General features: G+C 37.2%; 1 protein-coding gene across 1 annotated transcript in view; it reads left to right on the top strand.

Moving 5' to 3' along the window:
• The first annotated feature begins 3,691 nt into the window (after window positions 1-3,691).
• Window positions 3,692-15,288, top strand: part of LOC111867409 (proline-, glutamic acid- and leucine-rich protein 1) — a 24,361-nt gene continuing 12,764 nt past the window's right edge. Inside the window, exons 1-9 of the mRNA XM_023857280.2 lie at window positions 3,692-4,058; window positions 4,464-4,528; window positions 6,421-6,575; window positions 6,753-6,859; window positions 8,239-8,310; window positions 10,545-10,760; window positions 11,126-11,259; window positions 13,793-13,975; window positions 14,701-14,811. Coding sequence (XP_023713048.1) covers window positions 3,948-4,058; window positions 4,464-4,528; window positions 6,421-6,575; window positions 6,753-6,859; window positions 8,239-8,310; window positions 10,545-10,760; window positions 11,126-11,259; window positions 13,793-13,975; window positions 14,701-14,811 — 1,154 coding nt within the window. The 5' untranslated portion in view covers window positions 3,692-3,947. The remainder of the gene's footprint in view (window positions 4,059-4,463; window positions 4,529-6,420; window positions 6,576-6,752; window positions 6,860-8,238; window positions 8,311-10,544; window positions 10,761-11,125; window positions 11,260-13,792; window positions 13,976-14,700; window positions 14,812-15,288) is intronic.

Below are 15,288 nucleotides of genomic sequence, written 5' to 3'. Positions count from 1 at the left end.
ACCATCAGTGTGGGTTTTGACAGAACAGATCAACCACTGATCAGGTTTTTTACATTCATCAGATACTGGAGTACCATGGGAGTACCATGAGACAGTACATCAGCTATTCATAGACTTCAAGAAAGCCTATGACACAGTTAGGTGGGAAGTATTGTACAAAATTCTCATAGAGTTTTGGGTACACATGAAATGGGTTAGGCTGATTAAAATGTGTTTAAAGAAACGTATAGTAAAGTCCATATAGGTAAACATTTGTCTGATATTTTTCCTACGCAGAATGGTCTAAAACAAAGAGATGTTTTATCACCTCTGCTTTTCAACTTTGCTTTAGAATATGGCATTAGGAAGGCCCAGGAAAACCAGGTGGACTGAAATTAAACAGGACACATCAGCTGTTGGTCTATGCCAATGATGTGAATCTACTGGGTGATAGTATAGATACCATAAAGAAAACACATAAAATTAAATTGGCGCTAGTAAGAAGGTTGGTCTAGAAGTAACACAGAGAAAGCTACGTATATGTTGCTGTGTGGTCACCAGACTGCAGGGCAAAATCATGGCATAAAGATAGGTAACAGATGTTTTGAATGTTTTGAGAATGACTATAACAAATCAAAACCTGATTCAGGAGGAAATAAGAGGAGACTGAACTCAGGTAATGCTTGCTAGCATTCAGTCCAGAACTTTCTGTCTTCTCATCTCCTGTCTTAAAAAAAAATTAAAAACTACAAAAATATAATTATGTCTGTGGTTCTGTATGGGTGTGAAACTTGGTCTCCGACTTTAAGGGTGGAACATAGACTGAGGGTGTTTGAGAACAGTGTGTTGAAGAGAATATTTGGACCAAAGAGGGATGAAATGATGGGGTTTGGAGAAAACTGCATAATGAGGAGCTTCATAACTTGAGCTATCCTCCAAGTATTATTAGAATGAAGAAGTAAAGAGAATGAGATGGGCAGGACATGTAGCACGAATGGGGAGAAGAGGAATGAGTATAGGCTATTGGTGGAAAAGCCGGATGGAAAGAGACCAATAGGAAGACCAAGATGTAGGTGGGTAAATAATATTAAAATGGATCTTAGAGAAATAGGATGGGATGGTATGGATTGGATTCATTGGGCTCTGGATGGGGACCGGTGAAGGGCTCTTGTAAACACGGTAATGAGCCTTCGTGTTCCATAAAGTGCTGGGAAGTTCTTGAGTAGCTGCACAATTGGCAGCTTCTCAAGAATGGCTCAGTTCCATGAATTTGTGATTATTATTATTATTATTATTATTGGTAAGAACATACTACTTAATGTAATTGTCCAGTTTATGTGATGGTCAATTGATGTTTTGTGTATGGTTAGGGTTCTGTGAAATTCCTCACTTTCTTCTCACAATTTTAGATTCTCCCCCTGATACACACAGCAAGTGGCTTGGGTCAAGCTCGAAGCCAGCTGCCCATTCATAAATCAGCCAATTTAATGCGTGACACAAGGCCGAGTTCTTTAGAAATTCTAAACTTGACAGGGGAAGTCATAATTTTAGCAGCGTCGTTTCCTGCTACCCCAAAATCTCAGTTTGACAGCCACGCAGCAGGTGGCAAAGTTCACCCCTAAACTTTACACTCGTGGATATTCGATTTTCTAATTGGAGGAGAAAGATAAGCAACCTCCCAGTCTGCCCAGTCCAGCCAATCATCATCTGAAGTGGGAGGTCCTTTGCCCGAATTTTGGGTAACCAGGGCAAATATTTACCATTCAGAGGGTGCTTGGCAAGGACTCTCTGAAATTTACATTCACCGGAGGTACGTGTGTTCTGATCCCCGTAAATAGAGCCTGTGGTGACTATTAACGTGTGTATCTTAGTAAACATTAAGGAAGCTACATCCACTAATCTGCGAAGTGTGTCACTACGGTGCAGTTACCATTTATATAGTGCTGACTGAATAAAAACTTAAACAGTTAATTGGTGTTGAGTGTGACTTTCCTGAGCCTAATGCCCTACTAATCACCCAAGTCGTGGCCAGTCAACACGGCCTGAGAGGAGTCGAATTTCTCTACCGGATCTAGTAGAACCAAAGAACGGTTACATTAAGTATGCCTGCAGATTTTTTCTGCAATATGCCTGTCGAACATAGCTTCAAAATTTGTAATTTTGACTGTTGAACAATATTTTATGCAGAATTTTGACATGTGTTTATGGTATGTTATATATATAGTATGATATGGGAAGGTCGCGGGTTCAAGTCCCGATGAGGTCACTGGATTTTTTTCAGTTGACCTAATCTTTCCAGCCACACTATGGCCCTGGGGTCGACTCAAGCCTCTAACAGAAATGCGTACCAGGAATTAATTAAATAATTTTCTTGGGAAGTGAAGCCTACGTGTATGGCTGACAACCTTGCCGTCATCTTTGAGCCGATTATCTAAATAATGTGGGACCCTCAACGTCTCACAACCCTATGGGCCTTCACGGCCAGGTACAGGGATAGCTTTACTTTTAATTTTATGATATGATATATGACATCACATTACATGACATGATATGATATACTATTACATTTCATGTTCCTAGTTCCAGTGGTTCATTAATTATAGTAATCTAATCAAAGACCAAGTAGGATACAGATTCTCTGTTTCAGCCATTTTGTTATGTTATATTCTACAACAGAAACACCCACTCAAAAGTTTCGTGATTTCCGAAAATCTTCGAATTACCACACACAGGACCCTATATTAAGTGTAACTAGTGTGGTTACGACCACATAAGTTTGGGTGTCCTCCACATAGTTACTGCAGAGTCCAGAGTTAACAAGTACAAGGCTGAGTGAACTTGGATGTAAAAACGTTCGCACTGAGCTAAATTACAATCAATCAATTGATTCAAGAGTTTAAAGGAAGGCACACACAGACAGCATGGTAATTTAATTTTCTTCAGACTGAAAATGTTTCTATCAAAGCCTACAGAACATAAGATAAATGTTTCAGAACCTATACATATAGCTAAACAACTACCAATTTTTAAATGTTTGATGAACTTTGTTCCAGAGTAAAAACTCTTTGAATGGAAACTCTAAAATACGTGTACATAACGCAGAGAAAAAGAATGATCAGTTCAGAATTAAAAAAAAACTATGCATAAAAATAGTTATCTTAATATATTCACTTACTTTTTCTTACACTGCAAGATAATCCATGGAACTCCGTATTCTAGTGTTTATCAAAGCACTGTTGCTTTAGTTTGACACTGCTGGTAACTAATGGCACTGAGGACAACACACCCAATAGTTTATGAATTGTTGCAGATTAGGAACATTGTAATTGATACTTTACTTTAAAGATCTTTCGTATAATTCTAAAAGCTAGAAAATATAGTCAGTTTTCACTTTGAACACGAATATAACAGTACTAATACATATGCAACAGTTCATGCTTAGGCACAAAAGATCACTGTGATCGCGGGGCGAGGGCCAAGAAGGCCCACTCCGTATACATTCATTCAACGGTTCATGTATTAGTTTTCGCGGTCGTTACTATCGTACTTTCGAGCTTCGAGCACAAATACGAATAAATCTATCGAGTACAACGAGTATCGAGTGATCGCTGTAAATGATGTGAAATGTCGAGACATCTTTCAGTGAAATAGGTGAACTATATGCCAAACCAATGTGACCAACATTAAGAACATATTAAGAATATGAAATTTGTAATGTGTTTATTATTGTATATGTCCTTACGTTATGCAGAACTATGTAATAAATTCAAGAAGTGTTTGAAATATTCAGATTATACGTTTATTTGTTTCAGAATTTAACGGAGAGTTTATATCATGTTTGGGTTAATAACGTTTACCGCTCTGTAGCCAAATTTTCGGCGTTATCATTTTCTACTGTATATTTGAACACGTGTTTGTTCCGCGTAGGTTATAGTAGTAATATAAGAGGGTGTTCTGTGGTGTAAAGTATGGATGGTATGTTGAGTTTGTTTGAAACAGTTGCTCACTCCAACTGTGATGAGGTACTTATGCAGACATTTTTGAAAACATGCACAGAACATCAGGCATTTGTAAATAAGGTAACTTCACTCCTCAATACGTCTTTATATATTTTGATTCAGCACAAGTACAATACTGTCTTTACCCTTATCAGGTGTAATTTTGAATATGGATGTTATTTATACAATTCTTCAAAGGTACCGTAATACAATGATATGTGCACTTGTATGTCCTCAGAAATATAGCAGCAGTTACAGTTTAATTTAATTTCAGTGCCTAAGGATTTTAGTGTAATACAAGAACATATACAGAGTTTCATTTTGGGATAATAAAATTCACCGGCAATTACAGTACTGTAAAATGTACTGCATTTCTGAGCAGGAACATTTTAAATGCACTTCTTATTCTGAAGGTATTCCTGATCAGGATTGGCCTACCAGCTATGCTCAGATACTATGAATAATACCTGCAATTCCATTTTTCAGGCTCCTGTCATCTTACAGTCAGTAGTTGCAAATATCAATGGCAAATTAAATTCCACAGCTACCAGGTAAACATTTTATGTCTTGCATGCATCTTGTATTTTCATAAGAGTGTGTATGCTAAAGGATTTTTTCAAGAAACAACTGTGTAATATTGTGACCACTTAGAACCATTGTGGAATTTAAGCTCCCTAAATATAACTTGGTTAGGAACAGATTTTTAAGTGTTAAAAAATTAGGAAATTTTTTTTTGCCTTAAAAAGTAAAAAGTATGCTCTAGAAAGTCAAAAGTATTTTATAAAGATATATTGTCACGTGTTGGGTGTATAACATGACAAATAACTTCACGCCTTATTGGATATAGCGAATTTTATTCCACACTCGCTCATACAATCACAAAGTTTACAGTCTCACAACTACTGTTATCTGCAGTATTACAAATACCAGACTGCATACTCTTCCCTGGCCAACTCGTAACTAACTTGAATAGTCTTCACTGCTCCTTATTTAGCCCCGTTCCGGACAATGCAGAAAACAGCCACGTACTAGGCACCACTGTTGTCTGGCGCCATGTTGCTAGCAATGCTGTCAGGAGTTGTTTACGGCTGCATAGCAACCGCGGCATCCCTTGGTCACGTCACCGCTGGCGGGGTAAGGGAAGGAGTGTTGACTTGCCCATTACCCTAGTAAAGACAGCGCTCCGATGGTGATATGTCACCGCTGCCGGGGGGAGGGGTGTCATGCATAGCGCAGCACGTCACAATATGCTTAATTACATAAAGTGCTCACCAAAAGTCATCAGTATCTGAAACAGAAAATGAAGCACTGTTTCAGTGAGCCAGAGAAGTCATCTTTAAGATGTGTATGATAAGTGTATGTTGGTTATCGAAGAAGACTCATTTTCATTAAGAAAATGTAGTTCCACATCACATGATACCAGACTTTCATACTTGTAACACAATGTCACTAACACTCAAGACTTTCAAGTCTTCGGAATCAACGTGGTTGTCCTCCTCAAATTCATGTTAAATCTTACTACAGCTTAAAACCCTTTATTCTCACTGAAACATGGGCAGAATTTTTGTTTTGCTGCAACAGCTTCTAAGCCATTGATTTGGTTAAGTTTATCTTGACTTTTGTGAATTTCTTTCATTGTTTCTGGCAACAAATTTGTGGTCTTTTTTCCTTTGTTATAAACTGACAGAAAACTGAAATTTGCATGAATGTAGACCATGTCAGGAGTCTTTAAGAATTTTATGCGTGTTTGGATAAAGCACGTGAGTTGTTCTGTAGACACTGTAGAAAACCTGTGCTACACATGTAGCATGTATTTTTTAGGGTAGTTCACTGAAAGCCCTGCTGCTGTTTTCATGTACAATATGACATCTGGAAATAGCAGCAACACATTAAGTTTCACATAATCTTCATAGCTTTATTGCGTGCATCCTCTTGTGCATTATGATGTGTTTTTTTTTTTTTTTGGCTGTCAACACAACAAAGTTATCAAAAATTAAACCACTCTAATATCACTGTGTTACATTAGTTTTTATTAGTGACTGCTTCATGTTTTGGTCCATATTTGGATCATCATCGGGCAGTGTTCTTGAATAATTCATTCATTGCTGAATTATCATAATATGGATTCATATTAGTGTTACCTGTTAAAATCATTATGATACATGTAATGTTGGCTAAAGTTTGTTATTATTATTATATTTTTGTCCTTTTGTTACAGAGCTAGTTTCCATGTTTCTTGTGTATTGTAGATGATGGCATCTCCCAGAATTCATTATGTTTTACATATGTCATTATAATAAATTTATTTAGGTACTGCTTATATGCTCTTCTCAGAAACAAAGCAGTTGGATTGAGCCCTTCGAGAAAACTGTGCCTGAAAGTAATATTGCGAGCTTTTTATGCTGCTTATGTTATACGTGAAAGTTACATCTTTCTGTTACAGGTATGATGGCCTGCTTTTGCTAAAAACATTCTTGCCACAATGTCCAGTAGAAATATTTGGAAAGAATGTGATTTCCTGGATGCAGCAATGCATAAAAAGTGTAGATGGAAAACAAAATAAACATGCATTGGCCAGTACTTCATATCAAGTTCTTAGTAAGAAAACTATATAAACTTTTTAATATTCTTGTCTCAGCAGAAATTATTGTACATGAACTTCTGTGAAATTGTTACCTTCTCATGATGAAAGTCTATAGCACACTGTACTAATACAGTAACTGCTATAGGAGCTGCTATTTCTGGTGATCATTTCATTTTCTGTTTTTCTTTCAGAAACTCTGTTGCAAATGTCACAGCAAATGCCAGAACTGAAGAGAACTGTGAGTGGATTTGTGGTGCCAAAGATAATTGATACTTTCCAACGGATTGCTCCTGTAGAGGTATTCATGGAGTTTCATTAGTTTCTTACTGTACATTAGCAACAACTCGAGTCTGGAGTGTTACAAAGCATAGTCATATGGAGTATCTCCTTCATTCATGGTCTATGGTGACAGAAGGCATCATTATCCATTATGTTTGCTGGCATGTTAGCATATTTGTTGTTCTTGGAATGCATTAGAAGTAAGATTGAATGCCATAATAAATAAACAACTTTAGTCATGTGTTTGTAGTAGGAGGGGTTCTGAGGGAGAAAGGTAGACCACCCTCAGAAGGTTTGAAAACTAGCAATTGTATTATGTTTAAATACAGCAGGCATGTCCAACGCGTCGATTGCAATTGACCGGTTGATCGCGGGATGATTTTTGGTCGATCTCATAGGCCTATAAGGAAATTATACATGAAAAGTATGTAAATTCACTTGTAATATAATATGATTATATTCAGATTCTGAAGGGAAAATATGTATTAAAGTAGTCTGTACTTTCAATGTATGTTGCTTTTACAACAAATGTATTGTTTTATTTTTACCAATATTTTTGCTTAAAGCGAGGTACAACGATAGGAGGGGGTGGTAGATCACTGGCAGTTTTGACACTAAAAAGTCAGTCACAACATGTTTGAAGTTGGACATGCCTGAAATGTAGTAATAAATACAAAACAATTTACAAGTGAACAGTTCAATCTGCTGGGATGTAGGCTGTGTTGTCAACGAACGTTTTAGAGGAACATGTTGCCTCCATCTTCAGGTTTGAAATGTAAGCTTAGCTTCAACTACATGACATTATATCCCAGAAGATAGAACTCTTCACATCCTACAGTTTACACATATTTCAGAGGGCTGAAATAGTTACTGAATCTGAGTTCGTTCTGGAAAGCGATTCTTATGAAAAAGTCTCCTCTGACAGTGAAAATGACCTTAATTTTAACAGTAATTCAAATGGAAACCAAGGAAAAATTTAGTTAAGTTACAGCTACTTGACAGTAACAATGGAAGCTCACAACTTCCTTGTCTAGCCAGATTTTACAGTCCATCTGAACATTTAGCTGTGACACAAAGTAATAATAAGAGTGAGTTATTGTCAAGCAGTACATTTTCAGGAAAGATTTGCAAACTGCATAACCTGACTAAATATGCTTCTGAAAAAGTGTGAAAAATGCAACACAGATGATGACATCTATACAAGCAACAGGAAGAAGTCTTGTCTGTGATAGTAGAAGGAGTAAACTATAAACTTTACAGGGACAATTTTTTTTCCTCTCCAGATTAATTTGATGACATATGTAGCATTTAGATCTCCTGTTCCCAAATGATAAACAAACTTGCTCTCTTAGTCTGTCTTGGGGAGATCATTATTTTTAATATATGGCTTTTTTACAGGTGTCATTGTCAATGCTTGAATGTTTAGGAGTGCTGATGTATAATTATGGTCCATCATGTGGACAGCATAAGGTAAAGTAATAGAAATCAGCTTCATGGAATAGAGTTCTTCTTGAGAGAGATTCATATTTGCTCAGCTAGTCAAAAGATTTCCTGCATTTTATGAAATTTAGATGGTCATTACTGTGTTCACATGAGTGTTCACACTGAACAGTGTCTTGGGCCAGTTGAATTCATTCTGCACCCTCAGATCTTACTTATTTCCTTAAAATATTTCTTAATATTATTCTCCTACATGCATCTGTAGTTGTATTACAATTTGTTATTTATATTAAAGGTGCAGTCATACCTTGACATTCAACTTCTTTGTTCTGATTCTGAATTTCAGACTTAAGCCAAAATTTACTAATGATCCCCCCCTTGTAACTGGTCCATCACATTCTGTTTTCAGGTCAGCTGAGTCAGCATGGGGACAGAGTGTCAGTTGACACCCATCAGTTGCTTGCATTGCATTTGTTATGCCTCTCTAGAGGCCCTTCAGTGATTTTGGTTGTTTGTAGAATATTTTGTGACTTCAGTGTGGTATATTCCTTTCATTCGTTGTTAATAATGGCAGAAAAAGGGAAAATGGTCTTTGTGATGTAGCCGATACTAAACAACATAGTATCTACGTTGGAAGTGAAGCATGGTGTGATTAAATCCCATGAAAAGAGTGATGAACCTAAAACAATTAATCATGCTCTCAGTCTTCAGCAGTTGGCTATTTTAAGCATTTTGAAGGGCAAAGGAAAGATCATCGAACGTCTTAAGGTGCAGCTTTCTATGAACTGCACTATTATAATGAAGAAATGCGGTTCATATGTGTTCGAAGTTGAGAAACCCATCAAGGTTGACGGGACTTGACACCATGTGTCGCTAAGGCAAGCTCTGAAGGCCCTGAAGCTTTGTGAACATCTGAAGCAACAACATCTAGAAGGGGCAGTTGCTCAGATATTTATAATGTACAGTGGTTTGATTTGGTTCATCCTGGTCAGTCACACTAGCAATATTATAAAGGTTAATTAACACCGTCCAGTGTGACTGATAAAATGTTTTTTTTTTCTTTTTAATCTTTTATCCTTGAGATGTTTCGGTCTTATAGACCATCTTCAGAAGGATAGCAATACAATTAGAAACCACTATTACATTGTGTTTTGTGAATATTAATATATACATACAATGTTATCATAATACAATGAATACAAAATATAATATTTTAGCAACTACAGTGGCGTGTACTAACACGTTAAAATATTTATAATTTACAATTAGTATGTTTAAAAAGATCTTGTTAATTTTTTGAACCAAATTGGTTCGTGTCCTTTTTATTTCTTCTCTTTGACGCTTGACTTCCTTCAGTGCTATGGTTGGCTTTTTGATGATGCCCATATTTAGAATACAGGCCAGGAATCCTTTCATCTCGTGCATGGTAATTCTGGTCCATTTCTTTAGTGGAGTGGAAACATTACCCACTTTACTGCTAATCACTTGCTGCACATATCTGCTGGATTATGTGACCATGAAGGTAAGAAACAAGTCTGTCAAGAAGAGATGGAAGTAATCAGGAGGAGGCATATGCTTAGGTGCAAACAATTCTTTGAATTGGAAAGGAAGAGGGAGAGGTTGCTCAGATAACAGAATTTACTTGTAGTCTTCATTATCCATTTCATCCGCTTCACTTTCAGTCACTGGGTGAGCAGCTGGGGGTGTGGCATGTGGGGTATCTTCTTCAGTTGTGTCATCAGTGTCACTTTCCAGAATAAAGTCACAGTCACGGTCAACTGTATCTAAACATTCCAGCATGTCAAAAGTCATCAAACCAAGAGCTTGAACCTGCCATTGTCTAGTTAAAAATTGGAAATAATTAACAATATATACTGTAAACTCTGAAAAATGCAATGAAAATGTGATAAATAATATATAACTTTATTGTGAAAACAAAATACCATCACTAAACTATTATATATTCACAGTAAAACAACTAAAAACACTGACCAAGAAAGCATTGAACCACCAAGTAAACATGTGAGCTCAGCATATTTCATTTGTTTCAAAAAATATTTTTTTTAAGCAAAGGGATGCCATATGGGTGCAAAACTGTGAAATAGACCTTGGAGATTTTTTCTGTTTTTTAAAAAATAAATGTCTATACAAAAGTGTCATGCTGAGTGTATAAGAGTTAGAAAGGAGTACTGATCAGTGGTCAGTTCTGCAGACAGCTGTTGTATCAGGTAATAACAATATTAAATATGATTATTTCATTGCAGAATATGCTGGAGAAGTGTGTGCTGCAGTATGTAGATAGTAGTGATGTTAATGTAATTAAGAGAGTTGCTCACTGTGTGGCATTCCTTCCTCTCCTTGGTGGTGGTGGTTCGCTGGGAGCCAATCATGTGTCACAATGGAAGGAAGAACATCAGAAAGTGTGTGCAACACTTCATTATATTCTGGATGAGCTGTTTGATGGTGTCAGAGAAATACAGGTATGATTAACATATTTTTAGAAAATTGAAATGTACCCTTCCATTTCAGAAATAAGTCTGTAATTATTTTTTTTTATTGCTAGTGGGGTGGGACTATGTCCCTTGTACTGTGGCCACTTCTGGCCTATTGTACCAGCCCCAGATGATAGGTGAGGGTGATTGTGGAGCAATAGGTGGAATGAAGAGTGGCAGGGGAAACCGAAGTACTCTGAGAAAACCTGCCCCAGTGCCACTTTGTCCACCACAAATCCCACTTGATCGAACCCGGGCCACTGCAGTGGGAAGCCAGCGACTAACCGTTTGAGCTATGATGCAGTCAATATAGTCTTTAATTAACATCTATACTGCTGTTTGTGTTTTTTCAGAACTCCCACAGCTCTGTGACATCAGATCGGATGTTGTCTCTTCCACCCACCTCAGCGACTGTACCACTGCCAAGAGTTTATCAGCTGATGAATAGATTTATGAATGTTTCAAAATTCCTGCAAGCAATGCTTCTGTAAGTAGCTGCTATAGAGAATTGGACAAATAAATATAACTTGTAATATATGAGGTCCAACCCAGAAATTTTGAGACAGCAGAGAAAAGTAAAAAATAGTATAAATAACTCCTGATTTTGCCCTCTGTTTCTCATTACTTCCCTCTACCTTCTGTTGGTTCACTCAGAGCCGTCGCTTCTCCCATTCCCTCTGCCAATGGAAAATGGCCCCTTAAAGGATTAGTTGTCTTTACAGTGTTTGCCTTACTCTTCCTAGTTCAACCCAGAGTCTGGTCATGACTCTCTCTCTATCCCAATATTGGTAGCATTTTTTCCACACCCAGCTTACTCTTCTAACCTGAAGGTGGATGCAGCAGGTTCCTCTGGAACATTTGTCTCACTCTACCAAACTGCTTAGCCCTGCATCCAAAATCATAATCTTGAGATTTACAAGTGCAAGAAATAAAAATTGGACTCAACAGAATTTGATCATATGACCATTTGTATAAGAGTCCATCACAATAACCCATGAGCTAAATTGAATTTTATTGTTGGGTTATAAATTTACACCAATCTAAACAAAACATAAATGACACTAGATTGCCCCCCCTCCAAACAGGAAAACAGCCTTTATGAGTTCTGCTTATAACTCCTTGTCTTATTTTATATCCTCCACATTTTGCAACCAAATTTCAAGACCTTTGTAGATGTTTCATTTTACAGTGAAGGGTTGCATCCTTATACTCAACCCTGAATATTTGCTGGTATCCCCCGTATTGGATGACATGCTATAGTGACACAGTAACCACTTGACAGGGACTGAACATGTAGCTTGGATGGAAGAGACAGGGTATTCATAAGTGGGTAAATCTCTTGCAAAATGGCCACATGCGAAACTGAAATAAGATTGAATGGTTTTACCTGTCTTAAGATAGGTTCAAATTATGGGCTGTAGTGAACACAATAATGTACCTTCAAGTTCCATAAAAGGTGTGGAATTTCTTGATCTCAGTTCCTCCAGAAGGATTCTGCTGCATGAAATTTGTGGACCAAAGGCAATATCTTCACAGTGAATTGTTTTCTGTACATTGTATAATGCTGAATATTCTGTCTATTCAGAATAAGATGATTTTTTTATTTTAAGAAGCAACATTCACAAATGGGATTATAATTCCTTTTTATGAACTATATTGTGGCGTGTCACCAAGAAGCCAGGCCACAAGACGTCCACTGATAGGCAACGGCTGTGATAAGAATGTATACTTCAGTGCAAACGCAATGCCAGCAGACCATTGCATAGGGAACACCCAAACAACAAATGTGTTTCCCAGGAAATGAAAGGATATCCATGGAGACGAATACTACCAGCGGATAAAACGGAACCCTTGAACACAATGTTCACTATTCAGTCTGAGTGCACCATCAGTTGCAATGTGACTTTGACTTTGACTTGACCAGTCAGTTTCAGTTTTAGTGTAGCTCCGACTAGAGCAGACGCAAGCTCGCATCCAACAAATGACAGAAGACACTTCACCAAGATCAGCATTTTAAGTAATTGTGACAGTGAAGTTGTGAATAATTATACTTGCGAGTGTGAAAGAGATTGTCCAATAAACATCTTAATCAAATCTGAGACCCGCGTGAATTTACTTGTCACGTTACATAGGCAACACGCTACAATATGTTTTGTTCAAATTATGAGTACATTGCATACACACATGCCAAGTGGTATTTTTGTGTAACACATCAGCCAAACTGATTAAGATTTTATATGCACATAGTTATGTTATACACATCTTACACGAGTTTGTTGGAGTCCATGAAGCTCTTTGTGTTTGTCATTGTTTGTCATTATTTTGCGCCATGTAGTATGTTAGTTTTGGCTGAAGAAGCATGGCAGAACTAGATTTTTGCTTTAAATAAAAATTTATTCTGTTATGGTCAGATAATATGGACTATGTACAAAAGAATGTTATGTAACCTCAAAGACAAACTAACCCCTTGTGTACTAGTAACAAATCTGACTCCTGTTACATTGAACCTCAAGAGCTACTCAGAGGTCAGGATATCTGATCTTTTGCAGGTAATCTCTCCTTTTTTGCTATTAAGTACCATTCCATTGTCAGATAAGTTGCCTTTCAGAGGAGGGCTTTAGGTTGTTTACCATAGGCAAAGAATGTGTTGATCATGAAGACAAGGTCCTTACATGAACCATATTACAAAACTAAGACTTTATAGAAACATACAAATGCCACTGACATTGTATAAACATTATTAATATAACACTGTAACAAGATGTTATTTCCACATTGTAAAGGATACTAATTATGATGAAAAATTCATTGCATCTTTACCTCTCAGACTAACTAATTTAAATACCATTCCGTATTTTACACTTTGGTTCACCAAACATAACAGGAAACATCTAATTTTCCTATGTTCTGTTTTGTTAGGCATGGTAGAGTATTAGAAGCTAAGATAAATTTGTATTCCATAATATCTCATTTTTCTTTCTGAAATATAGTTTTACAAAAATATGTCTCCTTTTCTGCAGCTCAGAATTTCCTGTGGAAAAGACAGTACTACCAGGTGAAATATTAGGGATCGTTTGCCGTGGACTTGCAGTCACTAGCCATACAATGGGAAAGAAAGTGTCAGCTGATCTGCTTATGGTTGGTGCCATGTTGCCACAGATTCATATTGCACTGCTGAAGGTGCTGGATTCATTGACTACATGGTCAGTATTTGTAATGAATGTTCACAGTGGCTGGATGAACAGACTGATATTTGGGTAATGATTTTTAAGCTGCACAGTAATTATGGTTTGTGATTCTGGAAGCCAGGAAAGATCACATACCAGTATATACAAGTTTTATAGATCAAGTAATATTCTGACATAACCCATAAAATTTCTATAGAAAAAAATTGTGGTAATATTTAGGATCTTCTGAATCTTCATTCAGCATAACTTGATTGGTTTTGTTAAAATTACAGGCACTGGCAGCCAGCAGTACATTATGGGACTCTACAGCTAATCATGTTAAGATTTTTTATGAAGAGGTTGAAAGTGTATCATTGAGATTTTGCTAACTGTAGGTGAGAGACTGGTAAATCAGCCATATTGAACTGTACCTAGAAGTGGGTAGAGACAGACTACTTAATTTTAGAGCACTTTTTTTTTTAATGTAGCTATTTCCAGTGCCTTTAGGAGCCATAACTTTTGTATATGTTGACTTTTGTTCCCACCAGTGATATAAAATACATTGTAATAATTTCATTTATAATGTGCATTAGTCATTCTTGGGATTTTCTATGGATCTGGAGCATCTTCTTAATTTTGAAAAGGTATGAGTTGTTGGCTCATCCCATATATGAATATGGTACTGTAGCTTAAGTTTCATATTCCATCACATACCTTGGATCATAGCACTAAAATGTGTTACTCTTGGTTGTATTACTTAGCTGTGGAAACAACTTGCTGCCATATGCTCCCATTATCTGCAAGTTGGTGCTCCAGACTCTGAAGTGGACTTCTGCTGAGAAGTGGCCATATGGTATTGAAAAGCCATATGGGTAAGTCAGCTTATGTGTTTCTACATTTTAATTATTACTGGTTTTTGTCTTCTCCATTTTAAAAAAATGTGTGAAACTGTAACAGTGCTCTGCCAGCCAGCATCATAATTAGCATATCATTCTTAATATGTGGAATACTATTCAGTTATTCAGTATAGAGGGGGTGGGTTTCCCCATGCACCGCGACTAATAGTCTGTTGTACGTCCCCTTTAATTTCTACTGTCTCCATACCCTACCGATACTGGTGCCCGCTATCTCCCCTTTCTGCCAGTGAGGTCGGCCCTCTACTGGCAGTGGTACCCGATAACTTCCCCATCTACTGGAGGCATTGGAAACTACTTGGGCGGGAAACATTTGCCTAATTTTGCTCAGAGGTCTCCTAGAGACATGAGGATCTTGTACGTGCCGTAAATCTACGACATGGGACCTACGGCTTAAAGTCCCTCCCGGAGGACTTGTTCCCTGAATTTTTCCGC

Source organism: Cryptotermes secundus, unplaced genomic scaffold (assembly GCF_002891405.2).
Source record: "Cryptotermes secundus unplaced genomic scaffold, Csec_1.0 scaffold24, whole genome shotgun sequence".
In the NCBI taxonomy this organism is placed as follows: Eukaryota; Metazoa; Arthropoda; class Insecta; order Blattodea; family Kalotermitidae; genus Cryptotermes; species Cryptotermes secundus.
The sequence above is the reverse complement of the archived record's forward strand: the minus strand, read 5'-3'. Positions and strand labels throughout refer to the sequence as shown.